At 59.9% G+C, this 13850-nt stretch overlaps 4 protein-coding genes across 4 annotated transcripts; all 4 read right to left on the bottom strand.

Moving 5' to 3' along the window:
- Window positions 1-993: 993 nt before the first annotated feature.
- Window positions 994-1857, bottom strand: LSCM1_04890 (uncharacterized protein; the record flags this gene model as incomplete). Its single annotated transcript, XM_067322373.1, has 1 exon — window positions 994-1857. The coding sequence occupies one exon, from the start codon at window positions 1855-1857 to the stop codon at window positions 994-996; it is 864 nt and encodes a 287-aa protein (XP_067180146.1).
- Window positions 1858-5091: 3234 nt separating this feature from the next.
- LSCM1_04891 (uncharacterized protein) lies at window positions 5092-7512 on the bottom strand (the record flags this gene model as incomplete). The annotated part of the gene is made up of 1 exon (XM_067322374.1): window positions 5092-7512. One exon carries the CDS (start codon window positions 7510-7512, stop codon window positions 5092-5094), a length of 2421 nt encoding a protein of 806 aa, XP_067180147.1.
- A 1165-nt stretch (window positions 7513-8677) lies between these two features.
- On the bottom strand, window positions 8678-9811 carry LSCM1_04892 (uncharacterized protein; the record flags this gene model as incomplete). The annotated part of the gene is made up of 1 exon (XM_067322375.1): window positions 8678-9811. The coding sequence occupies one exon, from the start codon at window positions 9809-9811 to the stop codon at window positions 8678-8680; it is 1134 nt and encodes a 377-aa protein (XP_067180148.1).
- A 2138-nt stretch (window positions 9812-11949) lies between these two features.
- On the bottom strand, window positions 11950-13287 carry LSCM1_04893 (uncharacterized protein; the record flags this gene model as incomplete). The annotated part of the gene is made up of 1 exon (XM_067322376.1): window positions 11950-13287. The coding sequence occupies one exon, from the start codon at window positions 13285-13287 to the stop codon at window positions 11950-11952; it is 1338 nt and encodes a 445-aa protein (XP_067180149.1).
- Window positions 13288-13850: the final 563 nt, after the last annotated feature.

Here is a 13850-nt window from a genome sequence, read left to right on the forward strand (position 1 = left end):
CAGGCGAGAATGGTTGACGAAAAGAAAAGAGGGTAAGAGAGGGGGGACTCTGTGAGCGCGAAGGAGAGGCAGACAGACGGACGGCACCGACGGCGGAAACGGAAGGCCAGTGCACAGACGCACGCACACGCACACACGCACGAGGCTCCACTGCAGTGATGGGGGTCGTTGTCGTCGTAATAGAGGCGTCGGAAGGGGAGAGAGAGAGGGAGGCGCAGGGGAAAGGGTGCTGTGAGAGGAGGTCAGATGGACCTCCTTTTCCTAGAGGGGAGCGCGTTCGTACGGACGTGCACACAAGGACCACCACCAACACCACCACCACCGCCAGAGGCCTTGCTGAGCCCTCTGCGAGAGATGGGCCCGTGCGCGTGGACGAGGCTAAAGACGCTGCACGCACCACCAACAATGCATGCGGCCACCTGCCATCCAATGCAATATGCTTCCACAATGAGCCAGCCAGCCGGCCTACTACACCGACGCTTGCAGGCCTCACACACAAAGACGGTGGCTAAGCCGCGAATGCCGATATCCAAGTTCGCGCGCTTAAGGAGGCAGTGCGATGGGGCGTACACGCACACGCATATATATATAATCTAGTTCTGTGACTGTGTGAGAGGAGAATGACCAACACAGAGAGCGAGCGAGCGAGAGAGAGGAACGGCTATTCATGCATGGAGAGAGGGGGGCGGACACGTAGAAGGCGGCAATCACTCCCGGGGGAGAGAAGAACGGGGCGAGAAGAGGCGCGAAGCAGCGTGATGAGAAGAGGGGTCGGGGGCGTCACAGCGGTCCACATCCGCACAGCGAAGAGCCGAGAGAGAACACACACACACACACACGCACAAGAGCAGAAAACAAAACAGGAGGTGACTCGGAGAAACGGGAAAGAAGAGAAGACATGTGGCGCACGTTGGGTTACGGTTCTGATAACGTCTTTCGAGAGCGCAGGCACTGCGGTCGAAGGAGGACGCGAGAAGAAGGGGGGGTGGAGAGCTACAATTTGCTCTCAGAGACGTTAATAGAGTGCATGACGATATCTGCGTTCGAGGCTGTTTTGTCAACCAAGTCGCCATTGACAGTGTCACTGCCGCAAGCGTGCGCCATCGCCTCTCTACGATTGATGCCCCAGGCCTTCATGTGTCGCTGGCAGAGACGCTCTGTGCACACGTCACGGTCGCATGCCAGGAAAAGCTTCACATCAAACATGTCGTTTACAGCGGCCCACTCTGGGGTGCCACGGTACAGGACGTAGTTGCCCTCCACAATGATGACGCCGGCAGAGCTGCGGATACGAATGTCGCGCTCCTGAGGGTCACCGGTACCGTGATCAAAAGACGGGACGAAGACGTCGTTGTAGAGGCCGCGCTCGTTTGGCGTCCGGATGGCGACGAGGTCGTCGTGCAGCTTGCTTGGGTTGAATGTCCACTCCGCGCCGCGGCGATTCACGGCCTCTTGCGCGTTCGGCATCGCCAGCAGCTCCTTTCGGTAGAGGTGGTAGCCGTCCATTGGCATCACACACACCTCCACGCCCTTGTCGCTGCTAACACCAGCATAGCAGTCGATGACGTCGCCTTCTCTTTCTGCGTCATTGATGTCTACCTTCCGGAACGATGCCATGGGATCAGGCTGATCGCTGAGCGCCTCTCGAACGGCATCTGCCAGCAGCGCCGCGATAGTTGACTTGCCGCTTCCAGGGCGACCCGCCAGGGCGACGAGAACACGAGGCACGCGCGCCTCGCGCACCATCGGGTTTGGGTGGCGCAGGTCCTGCTGCTGATGCTCGTACAAGGTGACGATGCGCTGCACCGCGTGTGCGAGCTCCTCATCGCTCACCAACTTGCCGCGTAGTGAGCTCATGATGGCCGGTGGCTGAAGCAAGAGGATGCCGGCGCCTATGTGCGTGTGTGCGTGCGCGTGGGTGGGTGCGAGAGGAAAGCGAGCGATAGCCCCTTGCTGTAGGATGCGCGCAAGTAGGGAGAGCGAAAAAAAAACAGTGTGACTACGCCTTCCTTGGACTGACACGAATTCCTTTCGCTGCGCATGTGTGTGTGTGTGTTGGTGTTGGCGCACAACCGTGTTCATGTGCAGCATACACGCACGGAGGGGTGGAGGCAGACAGACACGCTCGACGAGCACGTGGAGAGATGAAGACAAGCAACACCAAGGGAGAGAGAAGGGAAGGGGGGGGGTAAAATAGCGCAGCACCGCTGGCGCACGCACGCTGCTGACCAGTCGTCCGCCTTCTCAGGCTTGAGAGGAGGAGGGGAGGTATGGGTACTGGGCGTGGTCCCTTTCTCCTTTTAACGAGCTCATGCAAAAGTGAATGAGATGTGCGACGGACGCGTGACAGCGTTGCGGAAGGGGGAGCGGACAGCGGCGGTGGATGTCAGTCAACGCATGACTCCACCTCTCTCTTCGTCACGTTGCTCGCACCTTTTGTGTGTGTGTGTGTGTGCTGCTCGGACGCTCTGCTTCTCTTTCCCCCTTTTTTCGTTTGCCCCCCCCCCCCGCTGGGGAAATGAGTCCATCGTGCCCTCTCCCCCTCTTTTGATGTGTACGCTGATGCTCGGAAAGCGAAGCGGAGCGTCGCGAACGGCGCCTTCCGCCACGCCCTTGTGAATCAACTCACGTGATGACTTCAGCGACTGCGTGAGTGCGAAAGCGGAAGAGACGCACAGACTGTTGGCGAGCGTTGCCAACACGTAGACGCAGAGTCCTTATACACGAGAAGGGCCAATGCGTGAACGAGCACGTGAAGAGCCGGCAGAAAAAAGCGTCTGAAGACAAGGCCGACGAGTTTATTTAGCGGACATAACACACAACGATGTAGGCGTGCACGCGCGCACGTATACACACTCGCCAGGCTCGACTGTGCAATACCTTAATGTTTATCATGCTGCTGCAGCCGCTGCACATCCCACCCCCACTTCCACCCCCCACTCTAAGGCAGCCAGCATGTACGCGCTGGCTCTCAAGCTCCCCCCTCCTCTGACGCACAGTCACACACACACACACGTACTTGGTGAACCGATAGAGATGACACGTGTGCCCGTTGTGAGGCTCATGCAGGGAGCAGCGCAAACACTAAAGGATGAGCGAGAAGGCGGCGCGAGAGGCACCGGGGGAGTGGAGGCGCAGCGACAACCTGCGGCTTGCGCGTCTGCGTGCGCGACGTCCAGAGCAGGGTGGTGGTGGTGTTGGGGGGTGGCGGCGTTTCTCCATACACATATGTATAAGGGCATCTCCTCGGTAATTGCATTCACTCCATTCAGTTTGCGTCGTCTCCTCCCTCCCACCTCCTCCCGGAACGAGAAGTGGTAAAGGGCAAGAGCTGAGGGAGGGAGGAAGAGGGAGGGAGGGGGGTATTAGGAGGAGGACACATACGCCAAGCACACCAGGACACTACCTGCACCGCCTACGAGGAGGAGATGACCTCAAGAGACTGTGCACGCGGAATGCATCGTCCGCTTTGGGGTCAGTGAGAAAAGAGACTGCCAACACCGCCACCGCCATAGGCCCGGCACGTGAGAGAGAACAACAACAAAAAAAACGCTGCGCTGCTAAAGGCAGTGGTCATTACACACTCAAACTTAACAGACAGGCCAGCAGAGAGAGAAAAAAGGGGGAGGGGGGAGAGCGGGAGCATGGGAAAGATGAAGCGAATTCGTTAGTTATCCCTCTCAACGACCCCGCCGGCATTGCCATTTAGCAAAGAAAAAAAAGGAGAGGGCTGAACGTTCTGTAGCCTTCATGTGCCATCCGAGCCGTGTGCTCCTCGCCTTCGTCCTTATGGCCATTGACGCCGCTCTCGCTCCCTTTTACATGGATCGGATGGGATCACATGCGAGCCTGCTGCCAATATGCCTGTGTGTGAGGTCTGTGTGCCGCACTGGTGTTCACTCAGCAAGGGCAGTGCGTGGAAGAGGGGGAGGGGTAAAGAATGCGCGCGCAGCACACGAACGAAAGAAGCGGCTCGTGGCGACAAGCATAAAATGCCACAGAGAAGGGAAGGAGGGGCGGGCGGGCGGAGCACGAGGAGACGCACACAGGGGTGGGTGGGTGAATGCAGCCATCGAATAGCTTCTCTCGTGCTCGTCCTCACCTCCGTCCTCTTTTCTTCGTAGTATCCTTTAGGGCTCCCCTTTTTCGCCATCGCTCGTTGGACCGTGCGCTCCGCCCCCCCTCCCCCCATCCTCCTTGGCGTCCCCCACACGCCCGCTGCTTTCCTTGACTGGGTGTACGACCGTACGTATGCGCAGCACGAAAGAATGGGTAAAGAAGAGCCACACGGGGTGGGAAGCGAAGAATTAGGTGGAGGGGGAGGAGGCGAGTGTGTGTGTGTGTCAGAGAAAGAGAAAGGCATAGCTGGAGGCCGCTCCTACATCCTTTACCGGTGGATGTGCCCATCAATGACTGTGCTGCTGAGGAGAGAGGTGGGGGGGGCAGTGTGCAAACATGTGCATGACAGGTTCATACAGCGGCCATACGCGATGGGGGCGGAGGGCTTGGAGCGAAGGGGAGAGAAAAGAGAGAAGCAAACGGAAGAGCGACGTGACAAAAAGGCAACGGCCAGCCGACACGTGCGTCTTGGCTGCCCACTCCCCGAAAATTTTACGCGACCCTCGCCGCATGGGGCACCGCCTTGTGTACATGCACTTGAGTGGCCATGTGTAGGGATGCAGTTGGGATGAGGGGGAGGAGGAGTGACAACCTTCATGACTGGTGCCGGTGCACTTGCCGCCTGGAAGCTGCGGTGTGACAAGCAGTGAGAGGGGAATCAACAGGTGGAGGGACACACCAGCCACGTGACAAGGACGCGAGCGGGCGCAGAAGGGGAGCAGGTGCACTGCTTCCATGACCAGAGGTTTGAAAGCTGCTTCTTTCGCTCAAGCGCACCTCCGCGCTGCATCAGGCATTGCTGGAGCGCGACTTCTGCCGCCTCTCAGCCGAGTCGACCTTCACCTCGGTATCCACGTGCTGGCTTGGGGCGGGAGACCACGATGGGGTGGCCATGGGCAAGACTGCTGGCACACCGCCAAGGCAGCGGACGCGCCGGTCGGCGGTCTTGGCGATGGCGAGCAACATCTCGCACTACGGCGACGGCAGCGGTAACAACGCTCCGCTCGAGCTCCTAATCACACGGTTCTCCTTGGCCGCCTTCGCTGTCTGCTCGCGCTTCAAGACCAATGTCCCGCCTCGGACGAGGCCTAGCGACGCCACAACTGCCATGAACATGACATACATCGCGCTGATCTGCTGCACATTGTTCGCATACTCGGCCATCGTGTCGAGCGAGTGCTTCTGATCCTCAGGCAACGTTGCAATCATGTTCTCCACGAGGTTCGCGGCGATGGGCCCCACGGACGCCTGCGCCGAGGCCTTGCCAAGGTACCCGACACACACCAGCAGCTTTTCCTTCCACGGCATGCCGCTGCCGATTTGAATGAGTAAAGTGGAGGTGAATCGCACAGCCGTACTACACACCATGCAGATGAGTGCCCTCGGGAAGAAGGTCCTGTTGAAGATCGCCTTGACATCGATCTTGGCCCCCATCGTCGCAAACAGGATCGGCATCATCAACTGGTCCCAAGTGAAGGCGAGCCACGTTGCCACATACTTCTTGTGGTCCTCGTGCTCAACTTTGCCGGTCCGTGACCACATATGCGCCACGGTCGCGGAAAAGAAGACGCACATGACACAGCCGCCCCCGGCGAGGCTCATTTTGTAGCCGAAGAACACCATCGTGTAGCACCCGAAGAGGAATATCATGAAGGCGAAGTCCATGCAGCTGTTTAGGTGCGCACGGGTGTACTTGCCGTTTGGCAGCCGATGGGCCTCCTGCTTGATGAGCTCCACGACGTAGAAGAAAAGAATCCCAAGGCCGATACCGATGAGGATGCCACCAGCGAACTGAACAGGGCCAAGCACAATCGCAACAGCGAGCTTCTGGTCATTGAAGATCAGTCCGATCAAGAAGTTGGCGCACCACACACCAACCACAATCTCAATCCCAACCGCCGAGAGCATCAGCGACAGGGGGCCCACACCGCAGCCGTAGCCCAAGTCCTGCAGGTACAAGCAACCCGGCACGACAACGGCGGGCGACACGATGCTGCACAGCATGCCTTGCAGAAACGCCCAGTTGTAGTCGTCATTGTAGTTGAAAATTTTGTTGGCGATGAGGCTGTGCGAGACGCCCTCCAACACGAACGGTATCGTTGCCAACAGTGCCGTCTGCTTCCAGTGCGGAATAATATCTTTGATGGCGAGCTTGTAGCCGGCACGTGCGAGAATCACCGTGAGCCCGAGCTTCGAGCAGATGTCGTAGACCTCCTTCACGATGCCGTGCGTGAGCCACTTGAGCGTTGGAATGTTGTTCCACATGATACCCACCCACAGTACACCGACTAGGGGCGGCAGCTGCAGGATACGGCATATAAGGCCGCCGAGGATGGCGGAGACTATCACGAGCACCGCCGGATCCCAGACGTAGCCGCCCGGCTCTACCAGCCAGCGGGGGAGCATGTTCCACAGCAGAAACCATAGGAGTGCCAGAAAGCACACGCGGATGAGGATGTTCAACAAGCGGATCGACAGCCGGCGGCCGCCGATGGCGACGATGAAGCCCTCCTTCCAACACCAGCGCACCTCCCAGTGCTTCTCTCCTTCGCCGCACTCGCGGATTGATGGTAAGAACCAGTTGCTGCCGGTGTATGGTAGCAGCGAATACAAATCGCGGTTCGCCATCATATGCGTAACGTCCGCGATGTATACGAGGTCCTCTTCGTCAAGGTGGTGTATCTCATGCGCGAGGGGCATCAAGTGCGGCGGCAGCTCCTTGACGTATGCCTGTTTGATGAACGAGTCCGAGAAGCGAAAAGAGGCGCCGAGGCTTCCGGGGGGAGAGGTTCGGTCATGCTGCCCCGCGCTCACCGGTGCCTGCGGCTGTGAGCCGCAGACACCCCTGGGGGTAGACTGCTTAGCGACCGGGCCGCAGTAGCTGTCCTCGGATGTGCCCTGCGTCACGTCGTCGAGCCCGCGGGGGCCCTGGAGGGACGTGAAGGATCGGCAAGTGCTCCCGGTGGCTTGCGCTGGAAATGCAGCCGCGGCGGGATCGGCCTTCTCCGGTACAAACGGTTCGGCCAGCACCACTTCGTCTTCGTGCGGTTTCTTAGATGGGGTGCTGCTGCTGCTGCTCGGCTCGACGAAGACAGAGCCGTCGCCGTCGCTTGCGTTATGGTGAGAAGGGTGGCGAAAGGGCGACGTGACGGAGCTGCTGTGGCTACCGTCAGCACCGCCTTCCTGCCGCGGCCGCGACCGGACCGCAAAGACTTCCCTGTTGCTGTGTGAGGGCATCGACGCGCCGTTGGCCGATGAAGGAAGCTTCAGAGAGCGCAGTTCGACGTCGCCTATCGGGTCATTGATGATGCCCCTGGCGCCGTTTCGATTGTCGTGTTCCGGCACGCCGTACTGCTGCTGCTGCTGTGCGTTGTTGTCGAATGCGCCACGCATCTACAGTGGACCTAGTGAGAAAAACTAAAGGCAGGACTGCGTCAGGAGGCGACGCGCGCACCGCATGAAAAGAGAGCCAGCGTGGCTGCTCTAAGTTGTGGTGGTGGTGGGTGGGGAGGGGTGGTGGAGGGGAATCACGAAACAGAGGAGGGGACGTGAGCTGTGATGGAGGGGAGAGAGCAGCGCAGTAAAGCTTGAGGGAGGAGGGGAAGTGATTGAGTAAGTCTCAGGAAATCGAAGGAAGCATGAGTGAGTCAGAGAAAGATAAAGCATGCCAAAAACAAATAGAAGAGAGCTAACTTGAGCAACAAGCGGGCGTCAGAGATGAAGGGACCGACGAGAAAGAGTGTGTGTGTGTGGGGGGGAGGCGGCGGCAGAAGACATTGTGGGTGAAGCGAGTGGCGGGGTGGGGTGGGGAGGAAGAGAGGGAGGGATGGAGACGAGGAGGAGGGGGGCGAGTCCAGGAGATCCGAGTGAAAAAAAAACGACGCGCCACGAATGCGCACGTGCTCAATAGCTTCAGGCAACGCACATCCGTTTTCCACAGAGTTGGAAAACCTCTCCCGCGAGAGAAAGGAAGAGAGAGGATGCCTCCAAGTCTGCATGTGGATGCGCACTGCAGATCCTCGGTCAGGTGCGAGTCAGATGGGTGCGGAGGGCGGGAGGCGATGGGAGCGTGATGACCGATGAACAAAGGCCGGCTGCGCATCATCGCGTTACTTGTGCAGAAAGCAGTACGCTCCTCTTCTGCGTGTTTTAAAGTGTTATGCATCACTCCTCTCCTCCTCCTCCCCCCCTGTCGAGAGGGGGTGGGGTGGTGGAGACATTTTTTGAATTTTTTAAAGTCACACAAAAGGAGGAGGCGGAATGGAGTGGGGTGGGCTGGAGGGAGAGAGACATGTCCTCGCGCACCCACGAAAAGGGGAGCAACGACCAAGTGGGCATCGACGGCACCCGTGCAGCTTCGATATGTGAGGAGAGGGCGCCGCGGGGCCGTACTGCCACTCGCAGGGTGGGGGATGGATGCACCGTGCACGCCCAGACGCCAGGAAGCACGTGCGCATCTTCACCAAGAGTAACGCAGTGTAGCCGATAACCGGTGTACCCACACATGCGCCCCCCCAAAAAGGGTTAGGGTTGTGCTCCTCACTTGCGCAGAGACCTATCAAACGCCCGCGGGACCTTGGAGCGCTACGAACATTGTGCGAATGGCAATGCTAGCGACGCTCACCATGAGCCGGAAGCGCAGCCCTGACCACAGCGCCGCCGCGCCTTCGTTTCGCACAATCGCCTTGGCGCAGTCCATCACACCGGCGTAGCGCCTCTCATCCTTCTCGTCCGACGCCGTCAGAACGAGGCGACGGCTCACCACCTCGAGGGGTTGTGTGAGTATGTCGGCCACGATCGCCAACCCGCGAGCCACCGCGTACGGGTACGCCATCTGCACGCGCTCGCTTACCATGACCGACGCGATGAGGTACAGGCCTCGGTAAGTGCACACCGTCAGTGGCTCGACAGCAGCGCCGCGATAGAACCCGCTCCACCCCCTTCGGCGGTAGATCTGGCGAGCTGTCTCCGTTGCAGTAGAGTAGCGGTACCCCTCCTCTTGCACCGGAGAGTCCGGCTCTGCTTCCTCGGCATCTGCGCGCCTTCTCGCGCCCTCCCTCGTCGTCGCCACTGCCTCGCCGCCCGCGCAAGCAGCACATGTCGCACAGCCGGCGGGTGCGACAATGTCCGCCATGTAATTTGTCATGATGGTTTTTCGGATGGCGTTGTACGGAGTGGCCACCCACACGGCCGCACTCGTGGCCACCAGAGATAGCGCCACCAAAGCAGGGGTCCCCATCTGATCCGCCATGCGGACCGGAATCAGCCGCTGCAGGCACACAAACACCGCGTTTGTGGCGAAGGAGTCAACCAATCCACTCGGCAGCGACAGCACCGCGTCTGCCACAACACCACGTAGAAGGCCGCTAAGGCCCTCCTTGCGCCACAGGCGGCCGTACATCTGTTTCACGCCTCGGAAGCCACCAGCGGGGAGTCGCCCCTGGCGCACCAGTTCGCCCTCGACGGCGGTCAAAACCATTCCGCGGTCAATGGGGGCTGCGATAGATCGCTGAAAAAGATCGAAGACAGCGCGGAGCAGTATGTCCAGCGCCACATCGGCAGCAGTTAGCTGGAGCTCTTGGCCGCCGCCGTACTGGCCATACGAGGCGTCGCTACCTGCGCTGCCGGGCTGCGGGGATGGAGGCTGCTGTGACTGCTGACCAGCAGGGGGAGAGGTGGCGTGGGCGGACATGCTTCTCGTACGTGGCACTGCGCAAGACGCGCGCTATGATGGCTAGACCGACAAAAAGAAAAGGATGCGATGTACCCGTCCGCTCTTGTGTGTGCGTCTATGTGTGTGTGGGGGGGGGGGGAAGGGGTGTTGGTGACAGCACGGCTGGGGTCAGTCCACTTGGCCTCCCTCGCTCCACTCGCGTGCTGCCAGACAGCTGACAACTGCACAAGAAAGAGCGACTCGGTGAGGAATCGAGGAGAAGCGCTTGTCGGACGCCCAAAATACACACAGGTGCGGCGAAGGGGGGAGGAAGGGAGGGAAGGCGAGGTGCGCGCACGCGGGTGACGTTGGTGAAGTGTGGCAGTGGAACAAACGAAGAGGGGAGTCGGCAGGCCAACGAAAACACAAACACAGGGAGGCTGAAAGTGCACTGATGGATCGAGACAACCGCAAGCGCGACACCAAGGTACAACAGAGGGCCACTTCGAGAAGGTGGACAGGAGAGCGACGCGGAGAGGCAACAATGAGAAGTCCAAGAGCCGGGGGCAGCTCTTAGTGGCGATTGTCGCCGGGCAGTACAGCGCTAAGGACAAGAAAAAAAGGACCCGCACACAGTGGGCTGTGCCTGCAGAATGTCGGCGAGCACGGCAACGAGAGGTGACGCAGACGTGCTCACCGAGAGCGCCACGTATACAAGAACAAATAGCACGTGAAGAGGAAGAGGAGGAGGAGGGGGGAGGGCTTTGCGGGTTAAGCCTGTTAAGGAGGTCTTCCTGGGTGTGCGTATAGAGCAGCCGGGGCGTAAGCGTATGGGTATGGGTTATCTGTCAAGGCAAAATAGGGAATCCAAAGCGCGCACACACGGCAGAAGAGCGGAAATGGCTGAGGCAAGAAAGATGCGTGCACCCCCCTTTTTTCTTCTGGTGCTCGTGTGCAGCAGCTGCGCCAAACGGGCGAGACAGAGAGATTGCTTGAGCGGGTAAGGGCGGCAGGTGGAAGGAGAGGAGGCGAGAGACACTAAGAGAGCGTGGCCTGAGAGGTGTGGCGTGTACGTCCGTGGCTGGCTGTCAGAGAGCCTTTCAGCGGCAGGGATCGCACGTGCAATAGAGTGTTGAAATGCCGGATATCCGCACTGTGCGCGTTGCCGACAGTACCCTCTTGTGCGGGGGGGAGGGGAGGAGGGCGAGAAAGGGAGCAGCAGGCACGTGGCGCACATCATCCGACTACGAGATGGATGCGCATGCGCGCGTGTGAGTTTAATGTCGAGTCGCACACCGTAGGCGATGAGTCATCCCCTCTATCAGTCCTACAGAGATGTTGTCAGGCTTTCCCTTTCTTCCCCGTTGTCCTATGCGCCACCTGCCTTCACCGCACCGTGCGTGGTACCACGAGGGGCCGCCATGACCACCGCTTCAGGGTCGGAAGGCCGCACGCACACGCACAAACGGGCATGCAAACTGCCCTCGTGTGCGGCGGCGTACTCTGTGGTGTGGGCGGGACAGGCCTGAGCGGGCGTCGTGCTGCAGGGACGTGCAGCCGTGCTGACGGCCGCAGCAGTCCACGACGTATTGCGTTCACGTATCGACAATTATAGGCGTCTGTCTGCAGCCTTTCTTTTTCTTCTTTTTTCTTCGCGCGCGCGGGCTGCGTAGCGGTGATGCTGAGCGTGAGCCTCGACCGCGGCCAGCGCTGCGCGCCGTGTGAACAGCGATGGCGTGCAGGGTGTGAACGGGTGTTGGCCGGCCCCGCACCATGACATAGCCGTGGCGGAGCAGAGGTGGGCGAGCTTCGGTCGCGCGCGCGGATTTCCGTTGATCTGCTCGCGGTGCGATAGGCGTGCCGAGCGAAGGAAAAAATACACACACACACACGTTCAAGCACGTGCACCCATATGTGCCTTGACGTTGTGCGCAGGGCCATCACCAGCGTGCAGCATGACGGGATACCAGGGCCAGCATGTCCGCCGCTCCCGCACCGAGCTGACTAAAAAAAGGAAGGGGGGGGTAGATCGCTGAAGATCCAATAAGGAGGGGAGGCGTCGGCCAGGCAGCAGCGTATGCGTGCGCCATCATCAAGGTACAGGTGCGTGCACGTACATCGACTTCGGCAACTCACCCACCCTTACCCCACGCTTCCTCCTTAGCTGCCCTGCCTCTCTACATCACCGCACCTGTAAAAGATGGGGCAGTAGGGTAGCCAGCAAGAGTCTGTAACAGCGGCACCACCGAGCTCGTTATGAGGCAGAGTGGCAACCCAGCAAGGAAGCCGGTGGCACCTTCACGGCGCCATACGTGCACGGCGCAGTCCCAGCCATTCGCATAGCGGCAACCGCGGAGCGCAGTAGCGGGAGTCTTCGCCTGGCCATCGCCGCCACTACAGACACTCTCTGCATCCTCGACGGGCAGTAACGCCATGCGCTGTCGCAGCACGGCAAAGGGACGCTGCACGGCGTTAACGACTACAGAAACCACCATAAGGACCCCCAATGGAAAGAGGCGGTGCTGCCCAAGACGTGCGAAGGCCGACGGCGCGGAAGCTGCGCCGGTAGTCGAGGTGTGCATCATCGCGACCTGCTCCATCCAGCGCGACGCCGGCTGCACCACCGTCCACACGAGTCCGAGTGACAAGGCGCGGCTAGTGAGATCGACGTCGAGTCCGTTCAAGAGAAGACTTCGAACTCCCCTCATCGAGCGGATGCGCCCCCAAACCTCCGCCGCGCCCGTGTAGCGGTGCGCTCGTCGCTGCTGCCCTTGCCGATGCACGAGCTGCTGGGAATCTTCGCAGGTCGGCAGGGGTGTGTCTGCCATGTAGTTCACCCGAATAGCAGTCCGTGTCGCGCGCAATGGCCATGAAAGAAGACTCGTGACGAGTACGGGTGCCGCTGTCCGCGAGAACGCGGCCCACCACCTCACCGCCGAATCGCCGGCTCTCTCGCTTTGGCTGGGCATCAGCCCGCCACAGCGCTCCATGAGTCTACGCATGGCGACAACAAGCAGCGCGCTTTCGGCAAAGGTCGCTAGCGCAAAGCCCAGCTCCGCTTTGCCGCCACGCAAGAGGCCCGATACGCCCTTCTCCTCCTTGTAGATGTGACCCAGCCACCCAAAAGCGCCCTTACGCGGCGGCCTCGGCGACGGCGACGCATCCGCAGTCAGGCGCACCCCCGATGAGCTCGTGCGCGACGCTTCCATGCGTAGCTCCCCCTCCACAGCTGTCAAGCAGTCGAGGCGAAGCAGTACAATCCTGGCCGCAAAGGCAGCCGATGCCGTGGCTACTGAGTAGCCCAGAGTCAAAAGTGCGGCCGTGATATACTCCGCCGTGACTTTGCGGATCACAGGTACGCCTTCCTCCTCTAAAAAAGAGTTGATGCTCGCCTCCGTCAACCGACGGTGCTTCTCATCGTCAAAGCTGTTCTCCATGCCGCCTCGCTGTCGCAACGGGGAGCCCGCCGCCTCTGAGGCGTGTGCAGAAGTAAAAGAGGATGCTAAAGCGGGCATGTTGAACGACGGTTATGTAAGCCTTGCGGTGTTGTGGTCCTTTGCTCGCCTACTATGGCCACACGCGTTGGCGTGTCTGTGTCTGTGTCTGTGTGTGTGTGTGTGTTGGGGAGATGGTTATAGGAAGGAGGGGGCAGGGGCTCTGTAGAAAGGTCTACGTGCTGCGGAAAGCGATTCATTAGTGTAGCAGTTGCTGCTAGCCCATGTGCTACAGTGCGGATCCTTGACGGAGGAGAGACGGCGAGAGAAAAAAAAACGAAAAAAAGTACGCCACGCTTGAGCGTCTGCATGTGAATATGTGTGTGTGTGCCCGCCATTCGCCCACGGCAACAGAAGGAGGTGTGGGGGGGGGAAGGGGGGAGGAAAGCGAGCGCAGCCAAAGAAAAGCCACCAAGCAATGCAGCTCGAGCCTTCGTCTGAGACACTCAAAGCGGCAGAAGTGGTGAACAAGAGCCTCCGTGCTAGTCGGCATGCGTAGGCGCGTAAGTGCGGTTGCCTCCGCGGCTGTGGACTCTCGCTCGCATTGGTCTCTTCTTCACCCTTTCGCAGCGCTCTCGCTCCTC

The sequence above is a fragment of the Leishmania martiniquensis genome, chromosome 14 (assembly GCF_017916325.1).
Source record: "Leishmania martiniquensis isolate LSCM1 chromosome 14, whole genome shotgun sequence".
Classification (NCBI taxonomy): Eukaryota; Euglenozoa; class Kinetoplastea; order Trypanosomatida; family Trypanosomatidae; genus Leishmania; species Leishmania martiniquensis.